We start from the raw sequence: 19,822 nt of genomic DNA on the forward strand, positions 1-19,822 counted from the left end.
ATAATTTAAAATATGTATCCTGTGTGTGTATATATGTGTATATGTATACATATACATACTTTTTTTTTTTAACCGAGCAGAAGCTTTTAAGTACAAGAAAGCGAAATAGTCACTCCTTTCTCTTCATTCCTGCTCAGTTAACTCTGTCAACTTAGCCTCCCTGGAAGTCGCTCACAACACTTCCACTGACAATATAGGTTTGCCTTTAGCTCTAAAACTACACTTAGCCACCACAGAGACAGGGAAATGTAGTCTTTTATTCTGAGCAGCTATATACCTGCTACAAATCGGGGGGTTTTACCGAGGAAAAAAGGGACAAAGGACCTTGGGATGGCTAACTAGTGGTCCCTTCACACTCCTAAATCACCAATAAATTAGTGCTGCAGGATGATGAGCTAAATTTGTTCAATGGCTTCACATATCCCTTGGCAAATAACTATGTCTTGCATATTCTTTGCAGTAATGCTATGTGAGAAGCTTGAACCAACATAATTTTTAAGGATTACATATATGATTTGTGAAAGTATATAGCTTATTTAATCAGCCCTCAATTGTTGGACAGTTTTTTAAATTGTAAATAATACTGCAATGAACATTCTTAAACTAAGTCATTTCTTTGGGATAAATTCCTAGAGGTGAAACTTTTAATTCAAAAGTATGTACATGTTAAGCCTTTGGAGAAACACTGCTCTCCAGAAATGTACCAATTTACAATCCCACTCTCTCATCCTCAGTTTTGCCATCGTTTGATAGTGTCACTTAAAAATCTTGGTCAGTGCGAAAGGCAGTTTTATTGCAATAAACAATAAATAATTTTCATAATGAAAACAAAGGTGTAGGAGTCCCAAGTTAAAGTAGTATATTAAACATGCCTATAATTTTACTCTCTCCCAAAACTCCACTAAAACTACAATAAAGGAATTTTAAAAATCAACAAAAACAAGAACAGGAAAGAAAATAATAGCCATAACATATTGGAAGATGGAAAACAGATGAACAAGTATAATTCACTAACCAGGCCATGAAAGCCAGATCCCAAATCAGCACTGGGGAAAACTGAGACTCAACCTAATTTACACTGACGAATTATTTCACGCCACCACCGAAAATCCTTGATTGCTATGCTATGTATGCTTGAGGATCAAGTCCCAAGTTTCTTATTTGGCATACCCACTTCTACATGACCCAACACCCATTTACCTTTCACTTATTCAGAGACTTTCTTGAGTGTCAGATATGTTCTAGACACTGTAGAAGGCATTAGGGATACAATAATAAGCCAAAAATGACATATATCTCTCTTCTCCTGGAGTTTATCAACTAATGGAAAAGACAAACATTAGCCAAAAAATCTTGAACAAAATATAAAGGCAAAATTATAATAAGTGCTAGTAAAAACAGGTACATGGAGCTATGAGTATATAATGAAGGAATGGGGAAATATAAAGAAGACCAGGGAAGGCTTCCCTGAAGAACAGATGATTGAACTGAGAGGTGATAGAGATTTATCAGGCAAAGAGACATAAGGGAGAAAAACATTTAGGATAGAAGCTACAGCATGTGCAAAGGCTCTGAGATGGGAGCAATCATAGCGTACCAGAGAAAATGAAAGGCCAGTGTGACTAAAACATGGAGAGTGAACAAAAGCATGCTATGAGATGAAAATGGAGAGACAGGTAGCGTCCGGATTATACGGGAATCTTGCCATTTTAAGTACTCGACTTTACCCTAAGAGCAATGAGAATGTATATGATTGAAGAAGGGGAGTGTAATGGACTGAATTATGTCCCCCAAAATTCATATGTTGAAGCTCTAATCCCCAATGTGTCTGTATTTGGAGATGAGGCCTTTAGGTGAAGTCATTTGCTAACCCAATAGGACTGGTATCCGTATATAAAAAGAAAAACCAAGGATACAGCACGCATTCCATTTGCCAAAACTCAGCCTCATGTCCACATTTAACTGGAAAAGAGGCAGGAAAATAGTCTTCGTTCAGAGTGACCATGGTCCAACTAAAACTAGAGGGTTCTATTACTTATAAAAGGAGAAAACAGAGTTTGAAAGTGAACTAGGAATCTCTATTATAGGATAAGTACACAGGACGTGATAATGGATTGGACATGGGGCATGAGAGAGAGGCAGGAATTGAAGTTTCTGGCTTCTTCCACCTGATGAATGGATGTAGCTGTTATTCACCGAAATTAGATCCCAAGTCTCCAGTCTGTCACTACTTATCCCTGTTCCTCTTCCTTGTTCCCCTCTCCCTCATCCCTTATAATCTCCAATCATAGACCTACTGAAGCGCCAGTCTTCTAAAATACATTAGAGATGGATGCAGGTATGTGAGGCCTGAAGCTCATACCGTTTGGGGGACCCATTCTAAGAGGGTGAAAATAATAAATACAAATTACACATAAGGCCTTTGGAAAGGACCCATGCAAATGAGGGACCCCAAACCATAAATTTCATTCAATTTAGGGTGCTTTAAACTTCATCAACAAAATTATGAGATGCCATGGATAGTTAGGTGCATCCTGATTTTGGAGAAGTTAAAATGTGGTGAGTTGGGAGTACTGAATATTAAATCAGTGAAATAAGCTATTTGCAGATCTCAAAACTGGCCATTGTATTAGGGTTTCCAGAAAAAGAGTGGGGAGAGAGATATAGAGTTATCGTATGAGAGAGATTGATCAATTGAATGATTATGAGGAATTGGCTCACATGGTTATAGAGGCTGAGAAGTCTCACAGTCTGCCATCTACAAATGGAGATCAAGGAAAGTAGTGATGCCATCTCAGTTCAGCTCTAAATGGTTGAGAACCAGAGAGTCAATAGTGTAAATCCCAGTCCAAGGATAGGAGAAGACCAATGTTCCAGCTCAAGTAGGCAGGAAGAGAAAAATGGGGGGAGGCAAATTCTTCCTTCCTCTGCCTTTTGTTCAGTTCAGGCCCTTGTCCGATTGGACGATGCCCACCCACACTGGGGAGGGCAATCTATTTTGCCAAGTGCACCAATTCAATGTTAATCTCATCCAGAAACACCATCACAGACACACTCTGAAATGCTATTTAATTTGAGCACCTGATGGAGAAGTCAAGTTGACACATAAAATTAATCATCACAGCTATGTGCATATGTTCTTCTCTTTGCCTGAAGAGCTCTTCTTTCCTCCTCCTTCTCCTGGCAAACTTCTGGTTATCTTGAAGACTCAGCTCTGAAGCTTCTTTTTCCAGGAAGCCTTCCTGAACACTTTCCAACCCTTAGAGAGAAAGTGTTCAGGAAGGCATCCTGGAAAAAGAAGCTTCATAGCACCCAGTGTGGATCTATATGGAGTCCCTCTGCCCCTGGTGAAAGCATTTGCTTATTAGTCTATCTTACTAAGTCACCGGCTCGCTGAGTGCAAGAATGACACCTAATTGATGTATGTGCCAACAATACCTAACATATGTCTTGTAGCGGCTCAACAGAAGTTTATGGAAAGTAGAAAGGAAGGGAGGGAGGAAAGAAAGGAGGGAGGGAATTCTCCATAACATAGCAGCACAGTCTCCATATTAGGCTAAAATCTGCATAACTCTCAGACAAATAAAATGGCTCTTCTTTATTATCTATAACTGATATAGTTTTGCTCCTGAATCTTCACCCCCATTGATTAGTCGAAAGAGAAAAAGTGGACAACAGGAGCTTAAATTTGTCAATTAAAGCTATCCTAGTTTCTTCAAGTTTAACTGCCCCTTTGGGTAGCTGGTCTCTTTCAGGAAAATTCTTAGTCTCTCTTCTCACTCCTCCCTCTTCTCTTGCTTCTTCCTAAAATGGTATCTTAGGGACACCATAGGTACTTGGTATTCACATGATCTCATGGTAGCGTTGGAAAAATGAGGCCTCAGCTCTGCACAATGCTATGAGTCCTCAGTAAGATAAAGCAGATTTCATCTGGCCTTTTGTGGCACCAGCTGGCAACCACTCCTGAGATCCAGGGTTCTAGCCATTTACCTCTGATTGTAAAGCCCTCATGCACTATGACCTCTTAGCTCCACTGGTTCACCATACTGTTCGCCATCTCCAATTTTATTTCCTCACAGAATGTATGAACATGTAGATTCTCCTACATTTCACCTGCAGGCCACTGAGAACCAGCAGTTATCTTAGGATACCAAAATAGGCCACCTCTGCCATTGAACACTATTGTACCTGAGTCATGTTCAAGGGAGTGCAGAGCCAAATGCAAATGCAAGTCCTCTCCTTTTTAGAGGAGTAGACTACCAATTCCTAACTCTTCAGGTTCTCCAATATCACATCTATTTTAATACAATCCCTCTCCTGCCCCCCATTCTGAGATGTCAGCTAGAGCGGTTTGTGCATGACTGCCTGTTGCACTTACTTAAGCCTGGTCTCCATCGAGCTCCTCACAAGACCAGAACAAAAAGGCTTTCCTTCCTTCCTGCTCAGCAGGTGCTTTCTTTATGTCATACAGCCTCCCTTTTCTGTACCAAATGGTTTGTACTAAATGCCAGTTTTAATTTTGCCAAAGTCTGGATTTTGGAATGTTAATGGAGCTTTAAAAATTTTTTAACCCTTTCTCTCAGTAATGTCTAGTTTTTTCAAGACTACTGTCTTGGGACTCAAAACTCCTATTTGGTAGTGAAAAGCTGCTTTTTTTCTGTTGCATTCCCAACATTACAGTCCTCTCTCTCTTCTGAGGCTCATAGATACTTCTGGCCATCCAAAGAGAGACGTTCGTAAGAGAAATGCAAAAATTATTAATATGTTTTCAAAAATTATCCCCAATATGTATTTTTTTGGTGTCACCAACCCTTTCGTTTATTTTATATGGCCTTACTATATCCCATATTATTTCCTGGAAGGGCAAATTTATGTCCGTTTTGGGACATCAATAGGAATAAGCTTTATAACTTTGAGTTTCAAACTTTGAGGCAGTTGCTGCACAACAGAATTGAATGAATCTGCAATTTGAGTATGATCCCATAGATGACAGGAATTGTGAAAAATCTTATAGTACCTAAGCAGAACCTAACCCTTTGAACCCAATGAACTTCCAGTCCCTCTGGTAAAAAGTTTTCATGGTCTTAGATATTGGGCTTCTGTCATCTATGTACACTAAGTTGCAGGACTACCTGATGCCTGCTGCAACTAAGTGGACGCTAGTGATTAGTATGGTTCTTAGTCTGTGGCCCAACGCTTAGAACATTTATCAATGACAGTTGGTCTCAACTTGGGGTGATTTCCCACCCCTGCCTCCTGACAACTTTTGACACTGTCCGGTCACATTTTTGGTTCACAGCTGGGGAGGATCTGCTGGCATCTAGCTGGTAGAGGCCAGGGAAGCTCCTAAACACTCTGTGGACTGCACAGCACAGTCCACCCACAACAAAGAATTACTGGACTCCAAATGTCAATATTGCTCAAGTTGAGAAACTTGATACAGAAAATTCTACTGGATCTTGAATTTTAAGAGCACATTTTGGTACAGTTGCCCACTCCCAGTCAGACACAGCATCCTCTTTTAGAAGGCACAGGAGTACACAGACGCCCGCGTTCCGCCTAAGTTTGAGCCGCGCCTCCTACCGTCCGCGGTCACGTGTAGTCCCGCCACGGTCGCGTTGATCCGTGGGGGTGGCTCTGCCAAGCGCCGGAGGTGGAAGGGAGGCGGCCGCGGTGCCATTCTTAAAGGGGCCCGAGGGAAAGGGAGCGACTGCTGACGGCCGGAAGGAAAATGGTGAGTTGCCTCCAGGGAGGGTGGGGGCCAGAGGGCTGGGCCAGGCAGCTGGGCTTTCCTGTTTGCCGGAGCCGGTCTCAGCGGGCAGCCACCCGGGTGGGTCGGCGGCCGCTTCCGCGTTGGCTGCTGGCTGGTACCTACAGCCAGAGACTTGCCCTCTGTCTCTCCCTCCCCCTCAGCCGCCGCTGCTGCCGCCCTGCCTAAGGCCAGCATCCTCCAGCCTGGCCCGGTGTCGACACCCCCTTCTTCCCCAAAGCGGGTTCAGGGACTAAGGTCCGGCCAGCAGGGGTGGGCCACCCTCGCCGGGTCCTGCTGGATAAAAGGTTCCAGCTCCTGAGCTCAAAGGTTGGAGGTGCCGGGGGTCTGGCCCAGCGGAGGTCTCCCTAGAACCCGATTTCTCTGCCAGGAACCTGGCAGGCGCCGAGCACCTTCCGCCTGGCGGCCTTTGCCAGGAGAGTTCGCTTAAATTCTGATTTCTTTCTCTCGGCCTCGCCTTAGCTTGTCTCCTCCTTCCCCCGGCCTGCTTTTAAGATTTCTCCTATCCTTGCTTTCTTCGATCTTAGCGGTTGGAAACCTTTTGACATAAGGTTTTGGCGCTTGGAATTAAAGCTTTGGAATTTCAGAAGCTTTAATTTTGCCGGGTCTAGGGGTTCTAGCTTCTGTTCTCTTAGGAGTTGGACCTCTACGCGCAAAAATAAGTGGAAAATTAAGTCCGTTACCCCAGAGGAACCTCTGGATCTTTTCTATCGGCTTTTAAAAATGCTCCTTTAATTAGAAACAAACAACCCCCCTCCCCCCACTATCATATTTCTGACCTCCCACTCATTTTGCAGCCCACCTACATCCAACAGATCTTGTTATGGTCACTAAATTCGAAGGATTCTTCAATTCTTATCTTTCCTGATCTTTTTAGCTGCATTCTGGTTTGTTGACCACATTCTCCTTTTTGTACTGAATACTGTAGGCAGTTGTAACACAGTGGTAAATATTTGTGTATCTAAACACAGAAAAGGCATAGTAAAAATATGATATAAAAGGTAAAAATAGTACATCTGTATAGGACATCTACCGTGAATGGAGCTTGTGGGAGTTTACGGAAGTTACTCTGGGTGAATCAGTGAGTGAGTGGTGAGTGAAGGCCTAGGACACTACTGTACATTATTGCAGACTTTATAAACACTGCACACTTAGGCTACACTAAATTTATAAAATAACATGAGATTAAATCAAGCATAAGAAAAAATGATGCAATCGAGAGATGCAAGAAAGGTGTGTAAATCACAGCATGTTTTTTTCCACTTGTTTTCTGATTCTTAGAATGTCAGGATTGCACAAGCATACTGTTTTACAGAAGACTTTTTTTGTAAGCAGAAAGAATATACTATAAAGTAATGATAAAAAGTTTAGTAAATACATAAATTAGTAACTTTGTTATCACTATCAAATATGTACTGTAGATAACTGTATGTGCTTTACTTATATATGACTGACAGTGCAGTAGGTTTGTTTACACCAGTATACCACAAACACGTGACTAATACATTGCACTACAGCTCAGAGGTCACTAGGCTATGGGTACTTTTCAGCTCCATTATAATCTCATGAGACTATTATACAACAACAGTCTGTTGTTGACTGAAATGTTATATGATACAACTATATTTTATATGATTGTATCCCTAGCATTTATCACGGTGCTGATACTCATTAAATGTTTACTGTGTGGATAAACCAATAAATGCACACTTGAGCTCAACTCTCCACTTAACTATGTGTTAAAATTTATCATATAAAGTTATTTCAGGGCATTATACTCATTCTTAAATGCTTCTAGCCATTAGGATTGGCTGAGCCTTGGTCCTTTTTCTTGCAGGAAGGCAATTTTGGCCTTATTATGGTATTGGGAGGAATGAAAATGCAAAAAAATACCTATATAAATTAAATCACAGCATTTTTTTTCTCGGTTTCTGATCCTTAGAATGTCAGTATTGCACAAACAGTTCTGGTATCAACTGGAAGATAAAATTTTCGTGATAAATTGGTCTTTACCTAAACAAAAATCTAAATATTTATTCATCCCACTAATGGGTTCTACCTTTGGTTGAAGAGAGAATAGAAATTATAGTTTTCTGACTTTTAAATCTTTCTTGGAAGGTAAAGAAAAAAATAGACTAGGGTTGAATACTACCGTCAGGAAGATTCATATGACTTAACATCTCTTTCTCTGAAAACTAAATGGATGGACAGATGTGACTTCTATAGAAGCCTTATATATTGGATTGTACTTATGGATGGGATGTACTTTCTAACCGTATAATAGCATATCCTGTGGTATATCACACCTTACATATTACCAGTGTTCTGAATTTAATGCACAGTTTAAAATTGATAATCACTTCTTGCTTTAACATGCTTTCATTTACCCAACACAGGATTAGAAAAGCAGGCTTTTGTTAAATATTTATTTTAACTCATAATTGGAAGCCTTAATCCTTTTGGGCTATAATGAGACATATGTATTTAGCATTGGTCTCAGAACTATTCTAATTTTCTTGAAGATGGAGGTGGGGGGACATATATATGAAAAGAGACCAAAGTATGTGAACCTTGTTTGGAACCTGACTCAATTAAATCAATGTAAAATATATTTTAAAACAGGGAAATTTGAACTTTATCTGAATATTTGAGACTGGAATTATTGGGTTTTTTTTTTTTTTAGGTGAGATAATGTTATTGTTTGTATATTTTTAATAGCACATACTGTCCTTTTAATGATAGATACAAAATATTTACCGTTGGAATTATTTCTGATCTTTGCTGTGTGACAGTGGGGCAGTGTTGAGGGTGTTAGATGAAATAAAATTGGCTATATGTTGATAATGGTTGAAGCTGAGTGATAGGTGCATAGGGTTTCACTATACTCCTCCACTTTTATGCGTTCGAAGTTGTACATGTTAAAAAATGAGAAGAAAGATTTCCATCCTTGTGTTCACAATCATTAACACATTGGCACCAATGAAGAATGCTTCTGATCATTTTCTTGCCAGGTTTCTGGAGAAGAGTCTCTAATTTTTCATAATTTGTAGAAGTTTCTTTTAGTTTTTATATTTGTTTAAAATGGTTTTGCTTTCATAATTGTTAAATGCTCCTTTTTAAAATCATCTTAGTTCTTTAAGATATAAATATTATTGGTCTTTGTTTATTTTTTATACTTTTGTTTATTTGTATATTTTTCGTAGTTGTGAGACCCAAAAATGAATCACGGTTTTATTAATTCTAAATACAATAAGATGGTTATTCCCTTCTTCCTGTATAGCGCAAAAATATTTACTTTATAACAGCAGACAGTGAACCTAGACTTTTCCCACATTCTTCCCTTTCTCTCCAGTTCTGATAAATTTGCACATTATTATGCGTCTAGTTCTTTGAGATACTTATTAGCCAAAGAGGAAGTTAAACTGTACCCTATATATATATATATATATATATATATATATATATATATGATGAACAAATGTGTGTAACGTGTAGTTACAAAGGTCGTTAGTTTTAAAAGTTCTTGAAGTGTTTATGTGTTTCACGTTAATCTTTTCACATAATTGTGACATTTGTAGATGTCACTATACCTTTATAAAGGTATTGGGTTTTATAACTTTAACATACACGTGTATTGAAGTCATGGCATTTTATATGTGATTTTTTTCTTTTCTAGAGTGAGTCTTTGGTGGTTTGTGATGTTGCTGAAGATTTAGTGGAAAAACTGAGAAAGTTTCGTTTTCGCAAAGAAACGAACAATGCTGCCATTATAAGTAAGCTAAAAGTGATTTCCTCAGTTACTTGGTGTTAGTTTGTTTTTATCTTATAGCTACATTGAATAAACTGAACCTTTAGAAAGTAATTTACTTCTTGTTTTAATTCCCACTCCCCTTTTAGATCACTTTTAAAAATAAGTGACAGCTAATATCACAGAACAGAGGTAGCATGTCCTACCTCCCCCCGTCAGCTGCCTATATAGTGCTGGAGGAGTTGATCTCGGTCAGTTGGTCATTTGTAGTGACCTATCCAACTTCTCAGGGGACTAAAAATAGTCTGGCTATTCATCCTCAAACAGGAACTTTTGCCTACACTTAAAATGATAAAGTTCACCATTGTATTCAAAATGATTTGGGGCCTTATTTCAATTCTAGACTCAAACTCTAGTTTCATGGAGAGTATGTTTAAGTGACACTGACTTCTGACAATGTAAAGAATGATTTGAATATTACCTCTCCTACTATGTGCTGTATCTGATGTTCTGCAGATTTTTTTTGAATATTCTTAGTTAATATTTAATATGTGGGTAGTGACTTAGAAAGATAAAAGGAAGGATGAGGGGGTGAAAATATAAAAGTCTGTGGACTGTACTTAACAGAGATGGATCTGGCAGATGTGAATCAATGAGGTGGTGACAATCTGTCATGAATTCTGGTCTTGTTACAAATAGATACTACAACGTAGGACTACAGTTCTTAAAAGTGAAAATGTGTGTCAGTGCCATTTTGCCACAAAAGGTAAAACTATTTGAGGACTTACTATGAAATTAGTGCACAACCAGAAATGGCCAACTTTTCAGAGTGATAGAAAAGAAGAGAGACATAGATTATCTAAATATATTTTAATTTGGCTTTGGATTATGTTACATATATTTATAGCTATCACTTTCTTAGAATACGCAAACTGCACCATGAAATCCTAAGTCTGGAGAAGCTGGGAATCTGGCAGTTGTTCTATCTTGACCCCTGGTCCACTTTTCCCTTGCATCTCTAACCATGTTATATTAGACCAATCTCAATCACAGTTTCTCTTTCAGATCTTATTATCTAGGAAGTTGAATTTGAGTTACAAAGTTCTCCAAATACACAGTAAATCTAAGGAGTTGAACTTTATGTTCTAAATAAGCAAATTAGGTGCTGCGAATTGTGGGTATAGGCTTTTACTTGAAAGCAAAGTTAGCTGAAAGACCTGAACTAAAACTGCAAATGAGTTTTATGCTTCTGTTTTTCAATGTTTTAATTTTAAGTGCCAGAAAAAGGGCTGAGACTCTGTGGGTTGGGTAGGTTGAGGTTACATTAGACTCACCGTTTACTCATACTATGTTTTTATTTTAGTGAAGATTGATAAGGATAAACGCCTGGTGGTACTGGATGAAGAGCTTGAGGTTTGTTTGGTCAGCTAAATACAGTTTTATACTTAAGCAATTATTGCCCCGAAGATGCTATATATTAATTACAGATACTTGTAAAATTAGTTCTGAACCTTTAAATACATGCTCATTATGCATGAAAAGCAAGTGCTATCTATTGCGTAATATATTATCCTGCTAATTTAATCACCTTCTTTAAAACGATAATGAAATCCAGTGTAATAAGTGGTAGAAGGTAGGGCTGTCTGTCCAGTAAATATTGAGTCAATTTTATAACTTGCTCTTAAATTGCTTGGCCAGTATTAAATACTAAAATTCTATAACTTAAATATTTAGTTTGTCAAATGAAGTAACTAATTTAGAATGAAAAGAAAGGAACTTTTTCCTCCCTAAGTCAGATACTCTTTGTTCTGAGGGGTTGGCTTATCTTGGTATTTCTTGACAATTGGAACATACATAGACTACTGTGCCTCTCAGCTCCATGTTTAGTTAATAAACGGAACTAAACTGAGTGGGATAGAATGGGCTTTCATTAGATTGAGGGTTTTGTAACCTCAGTTTGTGTATAATTTAGTAAAGTAAAGTTTTATGTTGTGGTATATGGTTATGAATTTATCCCTATTAGTAGAATGGGTGCTTGGTATATCTCTTAAAGATATGAGTAAACAAATGTTTAAAAGTTCTTTTTCTTTATGGTGCCAGGGCATATCACCAGACGAACTTAAAGATGAACTACCCGAACGACAACCTCGATATCCTTTTCTTAGTGTGCTTTAAAAAGATTTGTTTTCCTTAGTGGTCAGAATTTATGAAGTTTATTTATTCATCTTTATTTATTTATTTATTTATTTAGTTTGTTTGTTTGTTTAAATTTTAATGCCTACAGTACCTAGTATTCCTAGGTGATCTCCCATCCAAGTTCTAACCAGGCCCGACCCAGCTTAGCTTTCGAGATCAGACGAGATCAGGCACATTCAGGGTGGCATGGGCATAGACATTCATCTTTTAAAAGACACATATTTTACAAAATTTTCTTGTATTCCATGATCACAACCAAATTAAAATATGTATGCACATATTGGACTAAGAAAAATGAAAAATTGTATTAGTGGGATACATTATTTCCTTTTAAAAAGTTTCATTGTTATGTGTTTATAATAAAAATGAGAAAGGTAAAAAGAAATCCAGATTAAATCCATACTTTTAGTAAGTTTATTTTTGAGAGATATTTGATTTTATAACTTATCTTTGGGGCCCATTTATAAATTTGTGGAAAGAATGAATAATGAAGGTGTGACCTAAATGGGTAGGTCAGAAATTTACCACTCACTAGCCCCACAGGCATGTGTTTCAGACCTTTGCTGGTAGGTACTTGTCTCAAATAGAGCAGTAATTTTAGTTTCTTTAACTTGAGAAAAACCTTCATTGTGTATAGTTATAAATATCAACATGATGATGGAAGAGTTTCATATCCTCTGTGTTTTATTTTCTCCAGTCCTGTTGGTAAGTGAATTTCTTTAAATAGTGCATATTTGTTTCTGAGCCAAATAATAAAACCATTTTTTATACTAGACAAATTTTACGCTTGTTTTAAAGATGAAAATTGTTGAATAAACCTAAGTGTGTGTGTGCACACACAAGTGTAAATGCATTCCTAGAAATAAGTTACTATAAAACTTGCTTATTTTCTTGGGATAAATTCCTAGAAATCTCATCATTATGCCCGATCATATACACATTTTAAAGAACTTGAAATGTAATGAAATTTTAAAATAAAAGTACATTTTCTCCTATATTTTAAGTTTTTAATAAGTATGTGAGCTCTGTGTAAAATCATGATATATATTTGTGTTTATCGTTAAAGTAGTAGTTACCTGTGATATGCCAATAATCATGAGAATAGTCTGAGTACCTTACATTGGATATTAAAATGGTTTGTATCACCAGAACTCCCCCTACCACAACTGTTGAAGCCCACCGTAAAGTTTCTACTCAGTGAACTCTTCTCTAACCTTTATCATTTATGTCATTTACTTAGCACTTAAAATATACTGCAATATATTTTTAACTTAATATGGTAATCAGACTCACTTTTTATCAGGGCAGATCTCCCAGCCCCACTGATCCACCATCCTCCCAAAACTTTATCTGTGTTAGGCATCCATAAAATTGATTTTAATATTTAAAGTCAAAATTAGGAAAATCCTGAAAAGTTTTCAAGTGTTTGCAGGGCTCTAAAAGTTAAGATCTACAGAGGTCTAGTCTCATTTTTTGCTGCCCTGAGCTTGTTTATTTGTAATTTATCTGTGTCTCTTTGTACAGGCAGTATATAATGGTAAGATTCTCAAAATACAACCCCTACACATGTAGACTGAAGTTTTTTATAAACTTGAACGCATAGGAAATCCTAAAAGTGTCATTTTTTAAAAGTAAACAATGGAAACCCTTTACATTTTCAAAATCTAAGTCTCATTTCTACACAAATGTCTCTTTTCTAGGATGTAAGCCTGAACAACAGATGATGTATGCTGGGAGTAAGAATAAGCTAGTTCAAACAGCTGAACTAACCAAGGTGGTATTTATATTTGACTTGCTTGTTGAAACATTATTTTCCCTTAGTATACAGGTAGTCCCCCCGGCCCTTACCTGCGGTTTCGCTTTCCATGGTTTCACTTACCTGTATTGAACCACGATCCGAATATAATAAATGGAAAATTCCAGAAATAACAATTCATAAGTTTTATATCACACACCGTTCTGAGTAGTGTGATGAACTCTCAGTCCTACCCAGTGCATGAATCATCCTTTGTCCAGCATATATGTATACAGCATATACATACCTAGGCTATGTACGCTGCCCGCCTGTTAGTCACCTAGTAGCTGTCTCAATTTTGAGATCACTGTCGAAGTATCACAGTGCTTGTGTTCAGTGCTTGTATTTTACTTAATAATGGCCCTAGAACACAAGAGTAGTGATGCTGGCAATTCGGATATGCCAAAGAGAAGTCTGAAGTGTTTGTTTTAAGTGAAAAGATACGTATGTATAGTAAAAAACATAGTATATATAGGGTTCCATACTATCCGAAGTTTCAGGCATCCACCGGGGATCTTGGAATATATCCCCTGAAGATAAGAGGGGACTACTATACAGAGAAATAGCTAAAATAATTTGAAGAGTTAAGTACTTTTTATGTAGGTGAACATTATTTGGAATAGAGCGGTAAATTAGTCAAAGCTTTTTATTAGTTGGAAATAGAATTATAGAAGTCTTTAACCAAAAGTGTGTTTTCTGAATGGGAATTATAAGTTGATTATAATTAGAAGAAATCACATTAAAAATGTTGGCAGCTTTAGAAAAGCCACTGTAACTATTCATGTATTGAGAGTTCTTCATCTTCCATAATATAATTTCTGATAGGAAAAGTCAGCATTGAAGCTTCTCTGAGCCCTTTACCATTAGCCCTTTACCTTTACCTTTAGGCTGAATGAACTAAATTCTGTGCAGGAATTCTATATTATGCAGTTAACTATAGTGCTTTCAAATCTAAATGTAAATTCTTAACAAGAATCTAAGCAAGAATACTTATTATTAGCTTTATTAAGGTAGAACATTATGTTTTATATGAGACACTTGCTTTATGATTTAACATGTCTCCATTGTTTATGGCATTTTTGAAGGTTAAATGTAAGAGGGGTTCTTGCTTTTAAACCTTATTTAACTTACACATATTAGTTTGAGTTGAAAAAGTATGCACATTTAAGATTTTGAAATAGAATATCTCTGACATGGTATTAAATAATATTTCCTTTCAGGTTTTAAGGACAGCATCAGTGTTTTCCCCTCGGGTGCTTAATCATCAACCCAGGGGACGTCTTTAAGTGCCCTCTGCTTTTTCCCTTTAGCCCATATGATTGTCACTGATACCATCAACTTATAGACACTACTTTTCCTCATTTGTACCATAGGAATTCCCTGGAGGTGCTCTAAGGGATTGGGTGGTTAAGAATGAGCTTCAAGTCTAGTCTAATGCTGAATGTGACCTAAAGTGCTGGAATTAAGGCAGGGCAATTTGCAGATTACTTTTACAAATAATCCCATTGAATCCTCACAACTGTGTAAGGTTGATGGTAGTATTCCTATAGATGGGAAAACAGGTTCAGAGGATGAATGACTTGCCCAGGGTTGCATAATAATATATGACAGTACTAGGATTCAAACTCACGTCTGACCTCGAATATTATCCTTTCTGCTGTATAGCCACTATACTTTCTGAGCCTGTGTGTTTTCAGATTCTTACTGGAGATTTGGGGCTAGCCCTCTACTCTATCTTTATCAAAACAATATACAGCAAGTACTTCCTCCAGTTACGGAAGACTAGCATATGTTATTCTAGCTCCTAACCAACTAGGTTGATTTACTTGGATTGTTTCTTTTAGTGGGTGGGATTTACAGAATTTCTCTTTTAGAATATTTGTAGATTTTCACTTTTAAGAGAACATTGGTTTTATTGCCATCTTAATTGCTAAACTTTGGTAACTGAATACTTAAAATTTAAAAAAGGTAAAGTGCCTCCAAAATGGTATATCTAATTTACACAGATTAGGTCATGATCAATATGAAAAGGAAGAAGAATTTGGTATTTAATACTCAAATATGTAACGTGGTTGATTTTTATTTTGAGAGTACCAGAATATAACCTAAGTTTTTTTTCTTAAGGTATTTGAAATCAGAAATACTGAAGATCTAACTGAAGAATGGTTACGTGAAAAACTTGGATTTTTCCACTAATGTGAAGTTTTATGTTTCTAAAGTATTTTATGTATTAACCTGACCATACTGGAACCAGACATAAATACTTATTTATGCCTAAAAATGCACTGTTACTTACAATTTGTTTCCTGCAGTAAAGAAAAATTCTTTGTTTGTTCAAAGTTTGAACAAAGAAGATCTCATCTTCATAGTAATGAAACTTTGTAAAGTGTTTCCTTATATTTGTAATTGTTAGGTGGACTACTCTCCGGGGACTTTTTGCAGTCCTGTGACTAATTTCTATAAATTATGGTTCAGAATTTGTTACTATTTACAGACACCATTGGAAAGTGGATATTAGATTATGATAGACAACAGTTGCCTCCTTTTGACAAATACTGGATATTAGCTTATATATGAAAATAGCATATTATCATTTGTTGAATCTTTTAAGTTAATTTGGGGTAAAAGACTTGAGTGACCCAATTTTGAGCCATGAATAATAATTTACTATAGTAAAACCTGCATTACAAGTATATTTTTCATCAATTCTATCCCTCCTTTGGTTTCTTATATCTTTTTAATCAAGTCCAAAAACTTTGTTCATCAGTTGTGCATTCTTAAGGTCTGGGAGTTAGATTTTATAATAGTTATGACTATTCTTATGGAAAATAGCATCTTAGGAATTGTTGGATTGTAACTAATCAAGGGCTTCATTCCTGGTTATGTTATTTCGAGATAATTTCGAATCTAGGTTATTAACACTTTATTATAAAGCATCTCTTAATGTTGTCCTGTGAAAACTAGTTATTTTAAATGTGTTTATACTGTGCCTTTGATTTGTTAGCTTTAAAATTAGTTTAAGACTTTTACACTGCCAGTATTCCAGATTTGGTGAAATTAATACTTTTGTAAAGGGTCCAAATAAAACAATTTTCTAATGTGTGTATCTGACATTTGTGATAAAACCAACTTCATATTTTTAAAATTCCAGTTATCCGCTTATATTTGTGACTATATGGCAGTTGAGAGTTCTAATCTGGGGCATATTTGTGATTAGTTTTGTGCCATAGGAAAAAAATTACTTATCTTAAAACATTGGCCATAGTTAATAACATTAACACATCAATAGAAATTTCATCCTATATCCTAGATTTTGGAAGGTATTCTAAATTGGACACCTGTCTTGTTAGATGATGGCATCCTTGGCATAAAGCAAGGATTCTAATATATAGTATACTTTAAAAACAAACATAAGTAACTGTCTAACGTTAATTTGACAAAAGGTCTTGAAACTCTAAAAGATTAACCAAATTTCGTGAGTAAATTCTTATATTAAGAATAGCTTAGTCCTTTCAAAACTAGCAAAGGCATTTTTTTATGTTGGCATTTTTCCATTTATATGTTCTTTGACATTTTGTTTTTTGAGGTTTCTGTGCCAACTTTAACAAAAGGTAAAGGTAGTTGGAATTTTCACAATATTGAATAGAGCATCTTCTGTTCCTGGTAACATTTGGCTTCAATAATCTAGAAACAGGAAGCAATAGGAAGTTAGTTGGAGATGAGGAAGTGCTAGAGTGGTTATTTGTTTTGATTAATGAATGGGAAGGATCCTTTATTCTAATTTCCAGAAAGAGAGTAAGAGAGAAGGAAAACTTCACCCAGGAAGTTTAAGAATTCTTTGAATAGCTATTTTGATATTGCAGAATAACGCTTATGGTTCTGCAGAAATGCAAATGTAATCCAAGTGAATGGAGAGTGCTTTTAATGTTTTGAATGAAGGAAATGAGATTTTGTTTCACCTGGTCCGCAGCCATAAGAGAAACTAGTGCTGCAAGAATATATTTTTTAATGAGGTTCCTTATTTTGTCTTGCGCATTTTAGTGTTTTTTTTTTTAAAGTCCTCCATAATGTCAGATAATATTGATTGACCTCCATACACAGAATTCTTAGTTTCCCTGTTTTCTAAAGGGCAAAGAACTGTGTGTGATAAATCTTGTTTTTTTTTGAGCTTGTCTGCTTCTTATCAGTGACATGCATTTTGCAAGACAATAGATTGAGGTTAAGGGATCAGTAGAACATTTTTTCACTCCCTCTGACCTATAGGGAGATGTACAAATCCCATGCTCTAAAGTGTTCTCAGACTTTTATATGAATTTCCCTTCCATCTAACCAAATTTCGCATCATTCTTTTCAAGTACATTTCTTATTCGATTTCTTTTTTTGCCTTCTCTCAAATAGCAACTCCAGATTTCATAATTCCAGTTTGTATATTCCATCACTTTCTGGTACAACCATTCCTATTCAGTCCTAAATCTTAATCTTTCTTTTTTGGCAGCAATTTTTTTTTTTTTCCCTGGGAACCTCCTTCCTGGTCTCCTAAATCAGCATTAGTTTTAAAATTGTTGGCCTTGCATAAATTCTGCATAGCATCTAATGTTGTCAAAATAGAACCAACTAGTAATCACAGCATGTTTTTAGTATGGTTTTTGTGGCAACGTAAATGACATATGAAGAAATTGTTCTCAGGTTACTATGCTGAAATTCCAAAATGTCAGAGTTTTGAAAACTATTCATTTTGTTCTGGTATTGAAGCAATTATGTCAGGAAAAAAAAGTTGATTGACTTTTTGTTTAACTGACTTCTAAAATAAATGTTCAAATTGTCTATTTCTAAAAAGTTTACTAAATGTCTAGTACAGTTAAACTCTTGTTTAAGAGGGTATTGTGAAATTTTTTGTCATTACTAAATAATCTTTATAGCAAAATGTCTGTCAGCACTTTTCTCTCCCTTTTTATCTCCTATTTTCAGGAGTCAAATGTAGCCATAAAATGTATCCTGGTCTGACACTTTAACTAAATATTTCCAGTAGGAGGAGTTTATTGCCAAATTAAATTTGGCTGTCTTTATTCCCCACCCATATAGTTAGTAAGGAAGGTGTACTTAAAAAAAATGTTTGGACTACTTTAAAATCCGAATAATGTCATTAATCCGTAATGTGGACTAGTGATGAACAGATATTTTCATAAGAGTTAAATGCTGATATTTGGTGGAAGTAGAGAGTAACTCATATTCTGTCAATTCAAATGTTCTTAGTACAGTTGCTTTCCCTATTTGTTCAATAGACATGATACTGGAATCTACAGAATTTGAGCCTTTCCAGCTTATGTGAAGAACTGTCTCAAACATTTCTGGACAAATCGTATCCTGTATTTCTGGAAGAATGTAAACCTTGTGGGCCGCTTAACACCAGTGGTCCCAAGTTGAATATTCTTGAGAAATTTGTTTCCTGTAGCGCCATATAACATTTCAAATCAGTGATCATATTCCTGTAATATTTAAAACAACTACATTAAGGTTGTGATAGAAACTATGTTTTCTTGCTTTTTGGAATATAGTTCATATTCATATAATTACTTGAATATTGTTTGAGGTCATTAACATGCCAGGGCAGTTCCCACTGATTTTGATGGTCCAATATAATCTCATTCAGGAGGCTTGAAACATGAATGGTCAGTCTTGTGAATTTTAACAGTTCCCTGTCATCATTTAACAAAATCAACAGCTGGCACAACTTCTTAAGCTGTGGTTTCAGTCTCTGCTAGTTCATATTGCATGTTTATTTTGGACAGTCTTCTGTTAAGCATGGTGCTTGTACTGGTTTAAATAAAATGTTAACATGAAAACACTTTTAGCTTTTCATTTTTTACTCACCTCCTCTCCCCATTGGAGTTACTACTTGTCTGGCTTAATTGTGGCATTTGTGTGAGCCACACAGATTCAGCAGTTTATCTGGAAAAACTGATAGGCAAAATAAATGGGAATCACTTGACAATGTGGGACTGGGGGAGGGAGAATAGAATGAGATTATAATAATTTCCAACACTTGGTCCGAGGCTAAGATTATTAGTTTATAGCAGCAGAAAGAAGACATTATGTCAAATAATGAACCCTTGCTCTCAAAGGAAAAAGTAGACATTAGAGGCTCTGTATGTCCTAAGAAATCAAAGGTTCTTTTATTAAATATAGTTTATCACTTTATTAGACATCCACTGAAGACCCATTCTGCCTTTATTATATATAGACTATTCTACATGGTATGTTTCGTAGATATCTATTGAATGAATATGACTTACTAGTACTTAATAGTTTTTGC

General features: G+C 36.2%; 1 protein-coding gene and 1 pseudogene across 2 annotated transcripts; one reads left to right on the forward strand and one right to left on the reverse strand.

Annotated features, from left to right (window-relative positions):
• The first annotated feature begins 5,582 nt into the window (after positions 1-5,582).
• GMFB (glia maturation factor beta) lies at positions 5,583-19,352 on the forward strand. 2 transcript variants are annotated; one of them, XM_039865090.1, is made up of 7 exons: positions 5,583-5,734; positions 9,447-9,543; positions 10,882-10,931; positions 11,619-11,668; positions 12,334-12,419; positions 13,415-13,488; positions 15,634-19,352. In XM_039865090.1, the coding sequence occupies exons 1-7, from the start codon at positions 5,732-5,734 to the stop codon at positions 15,703-15,705; spliced, it is 432 nt and encodes a 143-aa protein (XP_039721024.1). In that variant the 5' UTR covers positions 5,583-5,731; the 3' UTR covers positions 15,706-19,352. The 2 variants fall into 2 exon arrangements, with proteins under 2 accessions (XP_039721024.1, XP_039721025.1); XM_039865091.1 differs by having other exon boundaries at positions 12,337-12,419.
• On the reverse strand, positions 11,794-11,912 carry LOC120604714 (uncharacterized; annotated as a pseudogene).
• Positions 19,353-19,822: the final 470 nt, after the last annotated feature.

This window comes from Pteropus medius, unplaced genomic scaffold, assembly GCF_902729225.1.
Source record: "Pteropus medius unplaced genomic scaffold, Ma_sr-lr_union100, whole genome shotgun sequence".
Classification (NCBI taxonomy): Eukaryota; Metazoa; Chordata; class Mammalia; order Chiroptera; family Pteropodidae; genus Pteropus; species Pteropus medius.

What these genes read in the sequence shown, in the direction of transcription:
- GMFB (XM_039865090.1), top strand. An exon ending in GAACAATGCTGCCATTATAA is followed by an intron (nt 9,544 to 10,881) that starts GTAAGCTAAAAG and finishes TTTTTATTTTAG; the next exon opens with TGAAGATTGATAAGGATAAA. An exon ending in CTACCCGAACGACAACCTCG is followed by an intron (nt 11,669 to 12,333) that starts ATATCCTTTTCT and finishes TAACTTGAGAAA; the next exon opens with AACCTTCATTGTGTATAGTT.